General features: G+C 56.0%; 2 protein-coding genes across 2 annotated transcripts in view; both read right to left on the bottom strand.

Moving 5' to 3' along the window:
- Window positions 1-1,997: 1,997 nt before the first annotated feature.
- On the bottom strand, window positions 1,998-12,932 carry CDH24 (cadherin 24). The gene is given in 14 exon segments (XM_047795993.1): window positions 1,998-2,310; window positions 2,400-3,420; window positions 3,944-4,192; window positions 4,408-4,519; window positions 4,601-4,722; window positions 7,624-7,760; window positions 8,984-9,237; window positions 9,545-9,732; window positions 9,906-10,073; window positions 10,148-10,267; window positions 10,463-10,757; window positions 10,936-11,069; window positions 11,072-11,239; window positions 12,791-12,932. Coding segments are annotated over 12 exon segments (2,343 nt in total). The 5' UTR covers window positions 11,136-11,239; window positions 12,791-12,932; the 3' UTR covers window positions 1,998-2,310; window positions 2,400-2,920.
- A 967-nt stretch (window positions 12,933-13,899) lies between these two features.
- The window catches only part of ACIN1 (apoptotic chromatin condensation inducer 1), a 38,271-nt gene continuing 33,013 nt past the window's right edge, over window positions 13,900-19,157 (bottom strand). Inside the window, 9 exon segments of the mRNA XM_047797330.1 lie at window positions 13,900-14,836; window positions 15,529-15,629; window positions 15,740-16,064; window positions 16,286-16,393; window positions 16,524-16,631; window positions 17,130-17,275; window positions 17,621-17,762; window positions 18,232-18,384; window positions 18,482-18,615. Of these exon segments, the coding sequence (XP_047653286.1) occupies window positions 14,510-14,836; window positions 15,529-15,629; window positions 15,740-16,064; window positions 16,286-16,393; window positions 16,524-16,631; window positions 17,130-17,275; window positions 17,621-17,762; window positions 18,232-18,384; window positions 18,482-18,615 (1,544 nt within the window). The 3' untranslated portion in view covers window positions 13,900-14,509.

Here is a 19,157-nt window from a genome sequence, read left to right as displayed (position 1 = left end):
CTCTGCACCCCTCACCTTCTCATTAATCTGGGAAGGAGGATCGAACCCAGATAAAGACAGCAGAACAGGAGCGGAGCCCCCTCTTCTTGTGTCTCCTTCTCATATCACCTCTTTCTCTTCTCTTTGCTTCCCACTGTCCTGCACTCTTGACTCCCTTTGACATGTTCTGTCTTTCCAATGGTGAGGTATTTAAGACCAGAGATAAGCCCAAGGGTCTTGCCGACAAGCCTGTTTCCCTAAGCCCTGCTGTTTTCCTTGAAGGTTATTTTTTTTTTTTTTTTTTTAGTGCCGCACTGGTGGCAGATGGAGGTTCCCAGGCTAGGAGTCAAATTGGAGCTGTAGCTGCTGACCTACACCACAGCCACAGCAATGCCAGATCCGAGCTGGTGTGTGACCTACACCACAGCTCATGGCAATGCTGGATCCTTAACCCACTGAGCGAGGCCAGGGATTGAACCTGCGACCTCATGGATCCTAGTCAGGTTCATTACTACTGAGCTATGACAGGAAATCCTTCTTTGAAGTTTAATGAGTTGGGGAGGACCTGAGGAGGGTGTTAAGGTGGGCTGGGGGGAGCAGGCAAAGGCCCACATCCCACTTCAATGCACCCCTCACCACCCAGGGATGGCTCATGAGTCAGTCTCTCCTTTTCTGTACTTATTCCTGAAGGCTTGATGCACACCTCAGGCTGAGACCAAAGAGGGCAGAGATCTGGGCTTTCCTGCCCTGACCTGGAAGACTCAGCCCTCTGACCACCTGCTCTGGGTGCTGCCTCCTAATCATCTGCCTCAGGGCCAGGCAGCCTGCTCTTGCACAGGCTCTTAGAGCAGGCAAGGGGCTGGTTCCATCACTAGAGCAAGGTACTTGTTCTCCTGCCCCTGGGTGCCCTAACCAAGCAAGCACGGAAGGTACGAGAAGGCACCTTCCCATTGGAGCAGCCTTCCTCAATTGCTAGTATCCTACGTTTAGAGGGGAGGTTCACAAGGGCCTGTCCTAACCCCTCCTAACCCTGTTCTAACCCATCGCATCCCCAGGAGCCCCGTCTGAAGTTAGCAGACCTGGGTGCTAATTCGGCTTGCTGGGTGGACCCTTTCTCTGCTCAGCGAGTGCGCAGTGAGAGATGCTGGGCTCCCACCCCAGTTGACTTTGACCCAGCCCCTCTAACAGCCTCCTCCCTGGTCCCTCTCCTTCCTCCTTTGTGCTTCACGAAGTAAGGCCATAGGCTGGGAAGAATTAAAGGTGGGGGCAGCAGGCCCAGTTCCACTGTGACTGTGCCACCTGCATGTCCCCCAGTTGGCATCACAGGCCCCAGGAAGCACTGGCTTGCCTCCCTCTGCTGTCCCCCACCCTCACTTTTTCCTAGTCTAGAACCTTCTTCCTCTCTTCTTAGTCTTTACATCTCCTTTTCTTGGAAGCCCTTGCTCACACTTCCCCTTCTCACCCTCCCTTCCAGCCAATCCCCACATCTTTTTTTTTTTTTTTTTTTCGCTTTTTAGGGCTGTATCCTCAGTATATGGAGGTTCCCAGGCTAGGGGTCTAATTGGAGCTATAGCTGCCAGCCTACATACACCACAGCCACAGCAACACCAGACCCAAGCCTTGTCTTCAGCCTACACTACAGCTCAGGGCAATGCCGGATCCTTAACCCACTGAGTGAGGCCAGGGATTGAACCTGCAACCTCATGGTTCCTAGTCAGATGTGTTTCTGCTGCTCCATGACAGGAACTCCCAATCCCCACATCTGAATTTCCTTGGACAATTGGAGACAACAGGGAACACAGAGGTGGTGGAGGTGGGGGCACAAGTCGTTATCTCCTTAGTCTCTGACTAGAATTAGCCCAAATCCTCTTCTGTTAAAGGGACTTGAAGTGAACTGGCCCCCAAAGGAGAAAGGAGGATGAGCTGGAGTGGGTGGGCTCAGGCCTCTCCCCCAGCCCTTTGGCCCACGGAAACTCTGCACAGGAACTTGATTGCAGAAAGGAAAGCAGGGCTCCAGCTTTACAAAATAAAGTGTTTGTTTATTATGAAATTAGAGATGGAGGCCCCTCCCCTTCCTCCCTCTTTCCCTTTCCCCAGCTGCATCCCTCTCTCCTTCCCTTCCCCGCCCCCTGGGGCCTGGGAAGCACACAAGACAATGCCCAGAGCAGAGGATGCCCAGGGCTGGCTGACAGCTGGGCAGAGCTCCAGGGAGGCAGCCACGCGGGGGGCTGGAGCTCTCGCCCTGGGAGGTTGGCTGGCTCCCTCTCTCTGGTGGAGGCCAGTGGAGCCAGGATGAGGCCATGAGTGATGGATGGAACCATGCGGGCAGGTCTATAAGACAGGAGGGCCTGAGTTAGAGCTGGTGAGTAGGGGAGGGCTTGGGGCCACCCCTGTGCCCCGTGTAGTTTAGGGGCACTGACCTGGGGCAGAACATCCCCTGTAGGAGGGTGGGCAGCAGTGGCTGGAACTTTCTCTTGCTTTTAGGATGGACAACGGAAAAAAAACAAAAAGCTAGTCACAGGGACCCACAGAGAATGTGGGCAGATGTGGGCAGGAGACAGAGAGCATGTGTGTGGGCCAGGGGGACAGAGAGAGCCATGTGTGACAGATTTAGAATAGGGAAGACGAAAACAGAGCCACGCACGACAAAGTGAGATCTCAAAGTGGGATCACAGTGAGAAAACAGAGAGACTGAGCCGGAGCCACACAGCCCAGACCCAGATGGGGAGAGTGTCAGAGACAGAGACAGAAAGAGATCCCTGCAGAGAGACGAAGAGACAACTCAGAGGGGAAGAGGTTGCCCTGGGGAAGTGGGGAGGAGGACCACGGGGACTGGGAGGCCTGCGGGCCCCTGGGCTGCTGCCGCCTGCCTGGACCCCCGGGGGCTCACTCAGAGGGCCTGTGCGCCGCTCCGCCGAGACAGGCAGGGCCAGGCCGGCTCTCAGGGGGCCGGGGGCTCCTTGGCCCCGTACAGCTCGGCCAGGGTGCGGAAGAGCGGCCCCCAGTCGTCCAGCGGCTCAGCGGGGCCCGGGGCACCGCCGATCTCGCTGCCGGAGCCCAGGGAGCTGAGGGAGCCGCAGGAGGACCCCCGTCCCTCGTAGCCGTACACCTGCACCGAGTCGTAGGGCGGCACGCTGGGGTCGTCGTCGGCCTCGCGCAGCCGCAGGGCCAGCAGCTGCGCCACGTCGGCGGGGCCCGGGGGCCGGGGCTGACGTGGCGCCCGGGCCCAGGGCAGCACGTCACGGCGCGCGGGTGGACCAGGTGCCGGTGGCGCCGCCCCGTCCGGGTTCTGCAGGGCGCTGATGTCGAAGGCCTCCGTGTCCTCCTCGCCGCCGCCCTCGTCGTCGTAGGTGATAATGTTTTCACGCACGTCCTCCTCCTCCAGCACCATCAGGGCTTCCTGCTTCTGGCGCCGCAGGGCCACAAAGAGCACCACCAGGGCTGGGCGAGAGATGCACACAGGCTGCTGAGCCAGCAGAGCCCTGCCTGGCACGGGGCAGCCTGGTTTCAAATTGGAACGGTTTAGGGGTGGCAAGCCCTGGGACTGACATCTAGCAAGGCGTGTTTGAATCCTGATTTCAACCGTTTACTCGCTGTGTGACTATGGAAAGTTGCTTAACTTCTCTGAACCTCTTTGGCCCTTAGATCGCTTGCATGGAAAAGAGGGAAAACATATTTACCCCTTAGGGTTGTTGAAAGGATGAAATGAAATATCAAGGGATGTGCCAAGTGCCATACTTGGCCCAGAGTCTGGGCTCAATAAACAATTTTTATGGCTCGTTACTGTCATTCCAGATTGGCAGGTCAGGGATATGAGGCCAGAGCTTTTCTCTTGGATGCACTAAGCAGTGGGAAAACCCAGGCACAAGGGTTCCTTCAAGCCCTCTGTCCAGGGTCCTGGCTCCTCTCCATATCCCCTACAGGCCTGAATCCCATATCTCTGTCCCCCTCAGGCTTGACTCACCAAGCAAGGTGCCCACACAGGTGATGATGGCAAGCAGGGCCCCGGTGCTGAGCCCAGTGGGTGAGAGCTGAGCTTCGGGCCGGCAGGATGCCACGGAGCCATCGGGCCGGCAGCGGCACACACTGACAGTCACCGTGGCAGTGCTGCTCAGTGCTGGCTGCCCCCAGTCCCACAGTTCTATGGGAACCAGGTAGGGGGCCTGGCGGGGCGGAGCGGGGCGAGAGGGCAGCAGCAGGCTGGCGGAGCCATCTGGAGGAGAGGAAGGTGTTGGGGCACCTCCTGGGACACCTTCCCAGGGGGATCGGTGCAGTCCATGGAGACAGCTTTCCGTGGGGAAGGTTTGCAAAGAGCAAATCCACATTCACCTTCTGTTGGGTGGGGGCTCAGGTAGGCAGGCAGGGCTGGGGTGGTGGAGGAGGACAGGAGGGAGACAGACCTGGCCACGGTTGCTAGAGGCCACCCACCTCGGTTGTCCCGGACGGTGAAGTTGGCATCAGGACCCAGAGGACCTTGAAGGGAGACACGGCTACTGTTGCCAACTTCATCTCTGTCCAGGGCCCGGATGACCTGAATCAACTGAGAGGAAGAAGAGAAGCCTTGTATGGAGTGGGCAGCTAGAGGTCTTAGGGTCCCAACCCCTCTGCCTCAGCGGCTCACCTGGCCTGGGGCTGCAGAATCACACACAAAGGTGTCGTAGGGCTCAGCCAGCTGGGGAGCATTGTCATTCTCATCCAGGGTCTGGATGGCCACTTGCACACGGGACGCCTGTGCGGAGCTGTCTGAAGCCAGAACACGAACACAAGCACCCCACGCAAGCACACACAACGCAGTTACGTACAGCACACATGGTTTGTGGGCATGGATGCCAATGCAGCACAGAGCATGCACGTGTGACGCATGAGATAGGCATGTGATATGCAAATATCAAACAATGTTGTGAAATGAATGGAGCAAGTGCATACAACATCCATGTGGTACCCAAGATATGTGCAATACATACACCACACACATTCGACCAGACGGTAGCACCCGTGACATACACATAGAATAACCCAGACATAGGACACATGCATCACAAACGAAATGTAGACAGAGGATGCACACAGACAATAGCCAAGAAAGATATGTACACATTTATACCATGTATGTGGTATACATTCAGCATTTAAAACAAAGGCAACACACATGAAATAGATATTGGATATTATAGTATCACCACCCCCCAGGACCCAGAGAATGCATATACATGCACAAAACCGGTGGGATGGATGGGGACACACACACACACACACACACACACACACACACACACACACACACACACACACATACACACACACACCCCATCAGAGGTCTGGGAGGTTGTAGTATCAATGAGTATCACTTAGACCTGACCTTGGGGAGGGAAGAGCTATGTGATACGCAGACGCAGAGCCAGGCCAGCCTGGGCCCCAAAGCCAGACACAGCGTCACCATTGGGGGGCTTCTACCATTACCCTACCTGGCTCCTCACTGCCAATGGCCTCCATGAGAGAATGGAAAGTGTGCATTCCTGCCCACCCCGGCTAAGCCTCTTGGTTCCTTCAGTCTTTCCCCCAAGTCGAGGCAGAGCTGGCTGGCTCTGGAGCAGGGGCTGAGATCGCAGCCCGGGCCGAGGAATGGACTGCCTGGCTACAGGGCCTGGGGTACCCTGAGACGGGACAGGGCTGGGGTCCATTCCTTTGCTGCAGTAAGGTCCCAGGGTCTGCTAGTCAATAGCAGGGTTTGACAGGAAGCAGGAGGCAGGATTTGTCAGTAGGTGAGAAGATAGTGAGGGGTACAACACACACATGGCTGTGTATACAGAGCAGCCACAAACACATTATATACATCACAAATACATACAGGGATGTTCACAGACCCGCATGCGCTGCCTTGTAACACACAGCTGAATGGACACAGATATAAACCTATCCACCCACAATTCAACACATTTGAGAGGCAGGATGGTGGAGGAGGTAACAGCTGAGACTCTGCAGCCTGCCTGGGACTGAGGATTCCACCGCTTAATGTCTGTGTGACCTTGGGAAGTTACTGAACTTCTCTTTGCCTGAGCTTCCTCCTTTTCCTTTCCTTTATTATTATTATTTTTTGTCTTTTAGGGCTGCACCCATAGCACATGGAGGTTCCCAGGCTAGGGGTCCAACTGGAGCTGCAACTGCCAGCCTACGCCACGGCTACACAAGATCTGAGCCACATCTGTGATCTACACCACAGCTCACGGCAACACCGGATCCTTAACCCACTGAGCAAGGCCGGGGATTGAATCCACATCCTCATAGATGCTAGTTGGGTTCGTTACCTGATAAGCCATGATGGGAACTCTGTTTTTCCTTTTTCTTTTTTCCCTTTCCCATTACTTTCTTTTAAGTGCTGCAGGTGCAACATATGGAAGTTCCCAGGCTAGGGGTCAGTTTGAAGCTGTAGCTGCTGCCCTAAGGCACAGCCACAGGCACAGGCACGCCAGATCTGAGCCACGTCTGAAACCTACACCACAGCTCATGGCAATGCCGGATCCTTAACCCACCGAACGAGGCCAGGGATCGAACCCGCATCCTCATGGGTACAAGTCAGGTTCGTTTCCACTGAGCCACGACGGGAATGCCCCCTTTTCAAATGGGGAAATCATCATACTTCCCTCCTAAATTTGTGGTGATGATTAAATACATTAATCCATATTTGGTACTAAGAACAGTGTCTGCTCCATGATAAGTAGTAAATTATTACAATCTGTCCATGAACACTCAAGTACCCAAAACAATAGAGCCAAACAGCTACTTGTATCTATCACCATTCACATCTCATTACACATATGTACAGATAATATAAATGTAATTCTATAACTCAACTCTATATACACATATATCCAGTTACAGACACACACTCACAACTATACATGTATATGTATGTATTTTTCACACACACGGAATTATACACACTCACATGTGCACATACATATAGCTCTTCACTGACAAGTGTAAATATGTATGCACAGTGACAACTCCCACAGACAGGACACAGACAGTGAACGTAGGAGACCCTGGGGTGTGAGCAGGGGTGGCAAGGGGAGGGTCACAGAAGGGAGGGAGGTCTCCCTGCCTCTATGAGCCATGGCTGCCTAGAGGCGGCTGAGCCACGCTGCTGGTGACTGGCGACTGAAGGGCAGCACACTGAGCTGGACCCTCTCCCCTCCCTTGAGGGCTCCAAGGGAGGCTTCCCGGGGAAGGGCTGCTGGAGTCCCCAGTTAGCTCCCAGAGGTGGGGCCCAGCCCTTCCCTGCCCCGCAACTTCAGCCTGCAGCAGAAAGTGGGCAGGGCAGTGTCTCCCAGGGTACAGGTTGGGGTTCGTTTAGGGGTTGGGAGCTGTTTGAGGTTAGGTTTAATTTCAGGTTGGGGGAAGACAGGTATGGGAGCAAATTTAAGGTGAGGGGAAATGCTTGGGCAGACCCACTGTGCTCAGCCCAGCCCCGGAGACCAGGAGGCCTGCCTGGTGGTGATGATCCAGGCTGGGGAGCCGGTGGCTGTGGCTACGTGAGGGTGCGTGGTACTAACCACTCTTCCCCACCCCCACGTTCAGGGATGGTCCCTCTGCCAGGAGGCTGCTGCCTTCCCCTGGGGTTCCTGGGGGCCCAGGACTCCTCACCGAGCTCTGTGGCCAGCACTGTGAGGTTGTGCCAGACACGAGCCTCGCGGTCCAGGGGCACTGCCGTGCGGATGGTGCCGTCTTCAGGCTCAATGGAGAAGCAGCGCTCCGGGTCCGAGTGGGGGAGGATGGAGTACCTGGGGAGAGGGAGCCGGGCTGGGGGCTGATCTGGGGCAGGGCTGGAGTTTGCAGCTTCAGCTTGCCTTGCTGGGCCTCATGGTTCATCCGGGCAGAGGGTCCGAGATTGTGGGGCAGAGCCTGCCCCGTGCACCCTGAGCCATAATTCATGTTAGGGGCCCCTCAAAAGACAAATATCCCTGGGGAGTCATCAACATTAAACACCTGTCCTGGAGTTACCATTGTGGCTCAGTGGTAACTGAACCCGACAAGTACCCATGAGGAATCGGGTTTAGTCCCTTGGCCTTGCTCAGTGGGCTAAGGATCTGACGTTGCTGTGAGCTGTGGTGTAGGTCACAGACATGGCTCAGATCCCACAGTGTTGCTGTGGCTGTGGTATAGGCCAGCAGCTGTAGCTCCGATTAGACCCCTAGCCTGGGAACTTCCATATGCCGCAGGTGCAGCCCTAAAAAGCAAAACAAACAAACAAACAAACAAACAAAACCCACCTGTCCTGACACTCGGGGGACTGGGTTTCATGGAGAAAGGGAGAAAGAGGTGGATACAAGGTAAATACCGCTTATCTTTTCAACTTCTGGGCTGTGTTCTGGGGATGAGGGACCTGAGTTCTAGCCCTGCTCTGTCTCAGACCAGCTGTGGGCCTTGGGCAAATCTTTTAACCTGTTTCCTCAACTATAAAATGGGAATGACACCAGCACCTCCTTCTGTGCTGTGCCAGGGATGCTGGCTGGGGAGGTGGAAAGAGTGGGTCTCCTGGAGGCTGACAAGTCCGGATCTGAATTCCAGCGCTGCTACTTACTGACTGCGAGACCTCGGGCAGGTTACTCAGCCAAGCTGCTAAAGCAACGGGTGATGTTAAGGCTACTACTACACACATTGTTGTGAGAGTGAAATGTTATCAAGTGGGTAAAATGCGAAGCGCTGAAAGGAGTGAGAAATAGCCATAGCCGTCAACTGATCCATTGCAATCATTGGATGAGAGTCCATCTGTCTGCCCTGCCTCTAGGAGGCACCACTATCATCCACCCGGAGGGACAGGTGGCGAGTCTGGGAGCGGTTAGCCAGGTCCTCTGGCTCTCCCCTGGTACCCAGGCCTGCAGGGAGACTTCTACCAGGAGGTGAATGTCGCCTGCAGTCAAGGAGGCTCATCCTCAGGTGAGAAGAGCCTGTTGCTGGGCCCCTTCCCCGAGGCCCGCCCAGCCTGGCCGGCACCCCTGCTCACCTGATTGGACTGGCTGGGGAGTCCAGGTCAGAGGCTGACACCTGGCCCACCAGGGTCCCGGGAGCCTTGTTTTCGGGCACCGACAGGTGGTAGGCAGCCTGGGAGAAGGCAGGTGGCTCTGGGGCGTCCTGCACAGCCACGCGCACTGAGGCCACATCCTTGAAGGGCCCTCGCCGCAGGTAGGCTGGGTCGATGAGCGTGTTGGTGGCCTCCACACGGAAGGAGTAGGAGCGACGGGTCTCGAAGTCCAGGGGCTGTGGGGAGGGAGATGGAGTGACTGCGGCAGATGGAGACCAGGGAGGAGGGCACCAGAGGGGTGGTGGCCTCGGTGGGCAGAACTCTAGGTCTGCCCCCAGTTCCATCACAGACTTGCTCTATGCAAAGTCTTCAACCAGTCACTTCCCCGTGAAGTGCCCCAGGCCCTCATCTGAAGGATGAGGTGACCATGATCTCCAAGCTCCCACACAGGGATCCTGAGTCTGTTCTAGACCAGTTAGAGGCATGACCCCTGGGGCAGGAGGCAGTTATGAGTGGGTCTGTGGCATGAGACAGGAGGCTAACCTTGCGGACAGTGAGGAGCCCATCTCGACCCTGGGAGTCTGTGCTGATGCTGAAGGCCTCGGACCCCTCCCCGTCCAGGATGCTGTATGCCATGAGGGCGTTGTCCCCCAGGTCTGGGTCCTGGGCCTGCAGCCGGCCCACCAGGGTGCCCAGCCCAGCGGTCTCCACCACGGAGAACTGGTACAGGCCTTGGGGAGGATGGAGGGAGACGATCTTAGAGAGGTCTCCAGCCCTCCTCCCTCTCCCGGCACGTCCTTCTCCCAGGCCTGGCTCGGGGAGGGGTGGGAGGGCAGGTTTCTCAAGAGGCTGCAAGGGGTGGGGTGCTTAAAAGATGGCTCAGGCGACAGCACTGGCCCCTTACTCTGCGGGAACTTGGGGGGGTTGTCGTTGACATCGCTGAGGGTGACCGTCACTGTAGTGCTGCCCGACAGCCCCCCCATGTGGCCACCCATGTCCTTGGCCTGAATCACCACCAAGAACTCCTCCTGCGTCTCACGGTCCATGTTGGGGATGGCGGTCCGCACCACTCCTAGGGGGAGATGATGGATCAGAGGGTGCCTGGTCCCAAGGCAGCCCCACCTGGCTCCTGAGCTCTAGCCTCACCAGTCTGGGGGTCCACAGAGAAGAAAGGCAGTCCATCCAGCACGGTGTACACCAGCTTGGCGCTGTTCCCGTAGCTGGGGTCATCAGCATCATGAGCAGTCACCTGGATCACTGAAGTCCCTGTGGGGGATCCCGGCACCCCACTCAGCAGGGGCAGAGCCAAGTAGGGAAGAACAGCAGACGATCGGGACCCAGACATGAGTGGGGCTGAACTGAGGGAGGTGGCTTCCGGGGCAGAAAGGGGTGGGGGAGGGAGAGGTGAGGGAGGGCGCTCTAGGAGGTGGGATCCACGATGTCCGGACTCGGGATACTCACCGACGTTGGACATCTCGGGCACTGTGGCGTGGTATGGCCCGAGGGGAAAGATGGGTGGATTGTCATTAATGTCTTGCACCTTGATGATGAACTCTGATGGGGGCTCCAGGGGGCGGTTGGAGGCTCGGTCCACAGCTTGGGCCAGTAGCACATACTGGGCCTTCTCCTCCCGGTCCAGGCTCTTGGTGACATGGATATTGCCTGTGGTCTCATCGATCACAAATACGGTGCCTGCCCCCTCTCCCGTCAGCAGGTACTTGGTGCGGCCCTCACCCCTGTCCACGTCCGAGTGTAGCTGTACGGGTCAGGGAAAGATGGCAGCGGGTTCCAAGTGCAGGGACAGAAAGTTAAAGAGTCTAAGTCTGGGCCTCGGTGGAGTGTTGGGAGTTCTGAGGGACCAAGGTCATTGCAGAAGTGAAGTTGCAGGGCAGAGCCTTGAGAGTCAGGGTAGACATGGGAGGCTTGATCCTTACCTTGCCAATAAGGACGGGCTCTGGTCCAGCATATTCCTCAATGACAAAGAATTGGTTCCACACCCAGCTCCTTCGGGTCCGAAGCAGTGCTGGTCCTGGGCCTCCCCGGGACCCTGCCCAAGCCCGGGCTGGGCTGCCAGGCGCCCCATGCAGCCCCAGCCACCCAGCCAGGCCAGCAGGAGCCTCACCAGGCCCCACATGTTTGGGCACCAGCCAGGGCTCTGTTCACTGCCCCTGGGTGTTGAGGCATGAGCTGCCTGGGGCAGAGGAGCAGATGCTTTGGGGCTACCCCATGGATCCACACCTGCAGGAGAGGTAGCTGTTCAGGGTCAAGGAAACCCCTAACCCTCCCCCCTCCAAAGTTAGATGCTCAAGATCAGACCTCCGAGGAACCAGAAACACCAGTGACCAGAAACCAGACTAAGACAGAGAGCAGTCTGATCTTTCCCTCCACCCAGGCTCTGCCTGTATTCACCTCCAGCCCTCCAAGCTGATAAATCTCCGGCCAGTCAAGTGAGTAGAGAAGCTTGGGGAGAAAACAGGAGAGGGTATGCTGGGAGGGCTGGGAACCTCAAATCTGGCTCCTGTTCTCCCAGGGTGGGCATGCAGCTGGGGGCTGGAGGAAATGGGGGCTACCAGGGAAAGGGCTTAAAATAAAGGGATCTGGACTCCTGGAGGTGTGATCTGAGAGTGCCTAGGGTCAGGGTGGGAGGACAAGGAGTGCAGCCTCAAACAGGGTTGAAAGCCTGTGAAAGTCCCTCCTCCACAGAGAACCCCGCCTCTCCAGAAACTGACCCTAACACACTGCTAGCTGAAGTCCTTGAAGGGAGACCTGGACTCATGAGGCATTGTAGGGGCCAGAGCTGGAAGAAGAGGGGTGGCAGAGGCCAGGAGACCGGGGAGGGGGAGCAGAGGCAGACCCAGAGGCTAGAGACACAGAGTGACTGAGGTTGAGACCAAGACTCAGGGACTGGCTGCAGAGACAGAGACAGAATGGCAGCAAGAAACAGAAGGAAAGAGACCCAAGGTGGCAGCCTGGGTGTCTGAAAAGCAGAGAGGAGTCATATGGGTACTAGGCTAGAGAATGGGTGGCTGAGAGGGCAGAGGGGCTTTCAGTATGTGTGATGGACAGGAAGGGGCAGCTTCAGCTGAGGGGGTTAGACCAGGCCACCCTGGAGGAGAACTTCATTCTGGGAGAGGGGGCAGCCAGGAGGGGCTGTGGAATGGAAGCTAGAGAGAGGACCCTTCCCACCACTGTCTTCTCCCTCTCCTCCTAGGGGGTCCCCTCAGGTGGCTGTGGCTGCGCCTCTCCTCCCCCAGAGCAGACACACACCTGACAGTCCTTTCCTTCCCGAGGGAAGAGGGAAGCCGGAGGCGAGCCGGCGACCGGAGAGGGAGGCGGGACGAGGAGGGAGAAGGAAAGGGAGAGAGGAGTGGGAAGGGGAGAGGAGAGGAGAGAGAAGGAACAGGGGAAGGAAAGGAGAGCGGGAAAAGGAAGAGACGGGAAAGGAGAGAGAGGTGGAGGAAGAAAACGGCAAAGAGGAAGAGGAGATGGAGCAAGACAGGGTAAGAAGGAGAGAGAAGGGTTGGGGGAGACAGAGGGAAGGGGCAGAGAAGGCAAACAGGCAGAGAGAAGGCTGGGTGAAGAGAGATCGAGGGAGAGGAAAATGGTTAAAAGAGGGAGAGAGGTGCGAGGGAAGAAGGGAAAGCGGGAGAGCGCGGGAGAAGGGAGCCGGCAGTGGGCTCCCAGCCGCGGAGCGCACCGCTCACCGCTCTGAAGATACCCGCAGGCTGCGGGCCCCCTGCTGCCCCTGCGCGGATTCCCGACCGCGGGCTCCGGAGCAGAAGCCCTTACCTGGCAGTGCCGAGGGGCCCAGCCCGGCGGGGACGGTCCCCGCCGGCCCCAGCCGCCGGGTCCCAGGGGAGCACAGCCCCGAGCCGATCGGAGCGGGCGCCGCGGCTCCGCTGCAGGTCTGAGCGGCCCCGGCTGAGAACAAGGGAGCGAGACGGAGGGGGCGGGGGAAGGAGGCTCCGCCTGCGGAGGAGCGAGGCGGCTCCGCGCCGCGCGGGAGAGGAGAGCCCAGCCTTCGACCCTCCCCTGCCCAGCCCGGGCCGCGCGGCGGGGGCGGGGGCGGGGTTGGTGCCCGCCCCCTCGGCGCTGCCGGCCGCCGGGCGCATACAGATGCGGCTCCCTTTTCGGCCCGGGTCCGCAGCGCCCGGAGGGGCAGGAGGGCAGAAGGGCACCCAGGCCACGGCGCCAGGCCGTTTCCGAAGAGCTAGTGGGGAGGGCGCACCCAGGAGCGCAAAGCGGCCCGCACGCCCCCAGTAGCCAGGTGAAGGGCGATCGTGCGGCGAGGCGGGGAGTCGAGAGCCCACTGCGGAGGCCCTGCTCCCCGCTCCTCGTTCCCGGTCCGGCCTTGGGAGCTGCTGTACACCCCGGCCATGAGGCGGTGGCATTTTGGGAGCCCGTGCAGGGCAGCGTAGCGAGCCGACTGGGGACCCTAAGCGCGGCGTAAGGGTCCAGGGAGTCCTCGGGCTGGGCTCAGGGAACAGGTCAGGAATCAAGGCACAGCCTCGGCGGGAAGGCACGGAGGTGGGGAGCGGAGCCTCTTGGGGAAGCTCATTTACAGGAGCCTACAGAGCGAGCGGCTGCCGCCCCCTGGTGGCAGTTGTGGGAGGCAACTTCAAGGTGCCAAGCAGGTGACCGAACGCCTCTAGCACAGGGCTGAGAAGCCCTGAAAGGATCCCTCTCTTCCCGGGGGGTCTTCTCCTCTACCCTCGAGAGGAAGATCTGCAGTTGCGGTGGCAGGGATGGAGGGAGGGTGGTGAGTCCCTGCTCCGGGAAGCAGGAGGCTAAGTTAAGTGTAGGGAATGCCAGCAACACGGCTGCACTGCATACTCAAGCTTTCTCTTCAATTTGGCTCTCACCCAGGCCCTGTCCAAGGAAAGCCACTCACTCACACACTAGTTAAAACTAAGTCAGATTTATTATTTTCCATAGACCACATCATTTAATAATAAAAAAAAATAAAAATAAAAATTGAACAAAAGGAAAAGGTGGATATAAAGTGGAACCGGTGGGCAGGAGGCAAGGGCTGCAGGACTGAAGAGACTGGGAACTGCAGGGGCCCTGGGACTCAGGAGGAGATGCTGATTCAGCTCATAGGTGACCCAGTCCTGGCCCCAGCTGTTCCCAAGAAGTGGGTGCGAGTACCAAAGGAGGTGGTGAGCAGGATGGAGGAAAAACAAGAGGCTTGGGGCTCCTGGCTGCTCCCGACCTCTGGGCCAACCACCTCCCTCCTTCACCTAGTTCTTCCCTCTCACAGACTTAATGGGAAATGAGAGAGAGGAGAGGGCTAAGTCCCAAGAGATAGATTACAGGGGTGGTGGTGGGGAAGATGGCCACTGCTCCATTTGGTATGTGGGGACAGGTGGCAGCCATACTTCATCACTGGGCAAAAGATGTGAAAGACCCCTGGTTCCAGGGTGGTGGAGATTGTACCTATCCCTCTGTGGCTTTGAACCCCCTGGGGCAGGGTGGCTGACGCCTGCAGCTCTCCCTAGTGTTTTCTGGCTAGCGGCGCCCACCCCGGTCCCGCACAGGTGTGCTCCGACTCCGGCTCCTGCTGTGGCGCTTGGTGTCCCTGCGGTCCCTCTCCCTGCCTCGTTCCCGATCCCTCTCCCTCTCCCGATCTCGATCCCCCCTGTCCCGTTCCCTGTCCCTGTCTCTCTCCCTGTCCCTCTCCCGGCTGTGCTCTCGCCGCTTCTCCCTTTCCAGCTGTCGGGTCCGTTCCCGCTCCGCCTCCTTCTCCCGCTCCTTCTGCTCCTCTTCTTCTTGCTCCTTTCGCCGCTTCTCCCGCTCCTTGGCCCGTTCAGCCCGCTCTGCCTCCTTCTGAACAATCTGTAGCAGGCAGGGAAGGCAGAGGGAGGCACCTCAGCCCCACTCACAGCAGTCCCACCCCACCTCCCTGCCCCAGGACCCTGCACTCCTAGCCTGGGGTCCCTGTCAGCCTCGCTGTTACAGAAGAAGAGGGAGCACTCCTCAGTCACACCTGTCCTTGTCTCAGAGCCCCAAGCCCTCCTAGTTTTCACCTTTTATGCCCACGACAGGTAGTGGCACCATCCGTGCCTCGCCTCTGGTACTTCCCAAGCTACCTAGATGTGAACAAATCTCTCTTCTCTTTAGTGGAGTAGCCTAAGCCTAAAATTCGCAAAAGGCCCATCACAAAGAAACTTGAATTTAAAAGGCTAATATCCCCAGACATTAAAAAGAAGAGAAACGGATGAGTTTATAAAACACAGATTTCTTAGCTAACTAAAATCAATTTCTAAGACGCGTGACTGGCACAGCCAACTTCCTGGGACGTAAAGTTCCGACCAACGTGTTTCTCTGTGCCTTCAGGGGTCTGGCTTCTCTATGACATACTCAATCAACTGGGTTGTAAAACTGCCTTTCTCTGAGGCTTAGTCTCTGCCTTATTATCCTAAGCCAAAACCTGGGCCTATTCACTCTCATAGTCACATGACTCTCCACCTGCTTGGGCTCCCTAGCCTTGATGCTGCTCTGAGCAGGGCAAGAAAGCAGGCGCTCACCTGGCTGTCAGTCAGTGGGAGCCAATAGATGCAGGGAGCTGCCTTGGTCTTACGGAAAAGGTCGTCCAGCAGCTTGGCAGGTGGCTCTTCCTGAGCTTTCTCTGAGGTGGAAGAAAGTGAGTCAGACTTGATGCACACAACCCTGTGCCCCATCCCATTTAGGCCCCTTCCCCACCTACTTGTGGGTCTGTGTACCCCCACTGCTAAGTACCTTTCTTCTCACTCTTTTTTTCTTTAGACTTTGCACGTTCCTTGCGGCGGCGGTCACGGGACCGGGACCGGGACCGGGGTCCTTCTCGAACTTTATCCCGATCCCATTCACGCTCAGATCGAGTTCGTTCTCGCCGCTCCATTTCCCGTTCCCGCTCTGCCCACTGCTCCCGCACCGCCCGCTCCTGTTCCCGCTGCTCTGCCCTGGGGTGCTGTGGTGGCTGGGCTGGGGGTGGGGGCGGGGGGTGCAGCGGCCGTGGAACCCCCTGCTCCTCTGTTTTCGTTTCAGACGGTCGGTCTACCAAGAGGCCTCGGTGATAATCCAGCTGTGGGTAGAGGGACAAGGACAATCAGGACGGAGATGACATCTCTCCCAACGAAGGAGCCCGGGTACCAGTGAACAGACTTTGAAGCCCCATAGTTCAGCTAAAGGAACCAAGGGGAGAAAGAAGCTGTGACTGCAGTGCGGCCAGGATCTCAGCTGGAATCTAGCAGATAATGGCCTCCCCTGCCCCCTCCCCCCGCTTCCTTTCCCTTGGTTTCTTACCTCATCTTGCTCAGCATAGTCAGCACAAAGGAATTTGGGATTGGACTGAGGCCATTTGACCCCATGTAGAGCTGTACGGGTGGCAACTGCTTCCTCTACTGTTGAGTACTGATGAAAAAAGGGAGAAGGCAGAGGGTCACGACAGGCCTTTAATCCTTCCCACTTCCCAACGCCTGCAAACGTTGGTCACAAGAGAAAATATACGCCACAACTTAGAGAATCAGCTCCTTTTCCTCACCGTTACAAAGCAATGAGATTTGATCTTGTCAATCCAGAAAGCCTCTTCTACCAGAGTTCCCGTACGTCCCAACAATTCCTTCAGTTGGCCTAAAGTGAAGGGACGAACCTGCCAATGAAAATGGAATCTCAGGGTCTTGAAGAAGGCAAGAACAAGACTCATATATATATATAGTCTGGAGTTCCCTGGTGGTCTAGTAGTTAAGGATCTGGCGTTGTTTTCACTGCTGTGGCACGGGTTTGGTCCCTGGCCTGGGAACTTCCTCATGTCGCAGGTGTGGGAAATGAAACTAAAAACCCTCATGTGTCTAGTCTGAAAATTTCCCACATCACTGTCACAGGAGAACAGCTTCAAGGTTTGGGTGAGGCCAGGCATCCTCTAGCAGGAACATGAGAAGAGTGGTAACACTGACTAAGACATCCACAAATCCCCAAGACAACCCTGTGGCGTGATACTTTTTTCTTCCCATTTTTCAGATGAGACAGGGTGTGAGGTTAAGAAACTCACTCTAGTCAATAAGTGGCAGATCTAGGAGCTGAACCTAAGAAACTCAAGTCCAAAGCTCAGACTCTAAACCAAACTGCACCATAAGAAACAATGACTTACCAAATTGGAGATGTGGACGATGTTACTGATCTTGCCCCGGGGTGGGGAGGGCACTTGAGCAGTCCGGACTGGGTCATCAATTGTAATGGAAACTCCAGACTTCTGCTGGCTAATGGAACGTCGAGTTAAGGTATCTCCTAAAGTCACTATCAAATAGAGCACACGAATGGTTTTCAGCAGCGAGCAATGCTGGCTCTTTCACCTCCAGCAGGACTTTGTAATTCCCTACCAGTCACTCTTCCATCTAAATGTGCCGAGCACCTGCACTGTGCAAGGTACTGTCCAGGCTGATCTCCTCATTATGGAGACGCAAAGATTAAAGAGTCGAACCTAGCCCTCAAGTAGCTTGATAACTAGGAGGAGAAGATAAGACAGATGTGTAAAACACTATAACACAAGGCAGAAAACATTCAATGCTTTAAAAAGAGGTCCAAAGAAAGTGTTCTGGGAACTCAGGGAGCTGCATGTTTCACTTGTAACACTGCACCCACCTTTCTTTACTTCATGCTCCACAGGTGGGGGCAAAGCCACTTCTACTGAGACCTGGGGAGGTACAGGGGCTTCTGCTTCAGGCTCCTTCTCTTCTTCCTCCTCTTCCCTCTGCCCGTTCTCCTGGCCCTCGGCAGGTACTACCTGCAAGTTATCAGGTAAGAGAAGTATTCTTAAATACCATATTGGCACGTTCAACCTCAGGTTTCCCAGGGAGAGATGGTGGGAGATTTCATTATTAGGTTCACCTCCACCAGATCCTGGGATTGTTAATGCCTGAACTCTGCCACAAGGAAAACTAAGATAGGAATCAGCAAATTTTTTTCTGTATAGGGCAAGATAGCTTTTTGAGCCATACAGCTGCAACTTTCAACTATGACATTATAGCACTTAAGCAGCCAGAGAAGAGTCAATGAACTGGTGTGACTGTGTTCTAATAAAACTTTATTACAGGCAACAGGTTAGATGTGGTCGCCTGCTGACCCCTACAAGGGCCAATTAACCCAACCCTCTCACAGATCGGAGATTTCCCTTAGCTTCTCACTCAGCTGCCCACTTTGCATCCAAGGCCCCCCTCCTGCAACAATGGGGTGCAAGCAATGAAGTGCCTTACCTGAGTGACGGTCCGGCATATTTTCAGCCCCTTGTCATGAGTCCCATCGTCACCATTACGCTCTGTCTCATCCTCAGAGATTCTGGAGTCGTCAGCATGAAGATCCACAACAGCCTCCTGCCCCGCCAGGGGTTTGATGTCGGGGATGAGGCTCTGGGACACAGATACCCCCCACCCCGTTACACTGGGCCCATGTCTACTCCCACTTCACGTATCTCATTCCTCCCTTCCCCGGCCCCTCCCACCTCACCTTGAGTGATTCGGTGGTGATACTGATGGAGGGTTTCTTCTGTGTGGTGGCTGTGCTGGCTCCCCAACGCCGCTTCCGACCAGGCTGGCCCCCCTCTGTGTCACTGTTTCCAGCTGGCACCCCCTTGGTAGCTGCTGTCCCCAAGAAATAGGACCCCACAGTTAGATGGTCTCTGGCCCTCTGCTGGTTTTAAACCACAACACCCACAGAAAGCCTTCGACTGGAATTTCAGTGGAAAAAGTTAACTTAAAGAATCACGTTTGGAGGACTGGGGAAAACCATGCTTCAGAGTAAACAGTAGAAGGCCTGGAGCCACTTCCTGAAAGATGAAAACTCCTGATCTCTGAAGTCAACCAGGGAGGTAACTAGGCTGGTAAACAGTTTTAAAACTTTTAGTGGTAGAAAATCTAAAGTACTGGGGAAGACAGGCTGAGGACAACATGGGAATGAGAAAAACAAGACTATGTGATATTGAAATCCAAGCAAATGTTAATTTTAGCTCAAGATGTGAGTGATCTGGTCATGCTTTACGTTAATTTTCATACTATACAGATTGACATTTAAGTCATAAAGATCTATTTCACTTATGTCAACTTAGAGTTCCTCATTGGGTAAAATGTTACAAATGTCACTGTTTGAGGTGTGGGCACTCTGATTTTCTCAGATGCATAAACCA

The sequence above is a fragment of the Phacochoerus africanus genome, chromosome 9 (assembly GCF_016906955.1).
Source record: "Phacochoerus africanus isolate WHEZ1 chromosome 9, ROS_Pafr_v1, whole genome shotgun sequence".
In the NCBI taxonomy this organism is placed as follows: Eukaryota; Metazoa; Chordata; class Mammalia; order Artiodactyla; family Suidae; genus Phacochoerus; species Phacochoerus africanus.
This window is presented reverse-complemented; position numbering and strand designations above follow the sequence as displayed.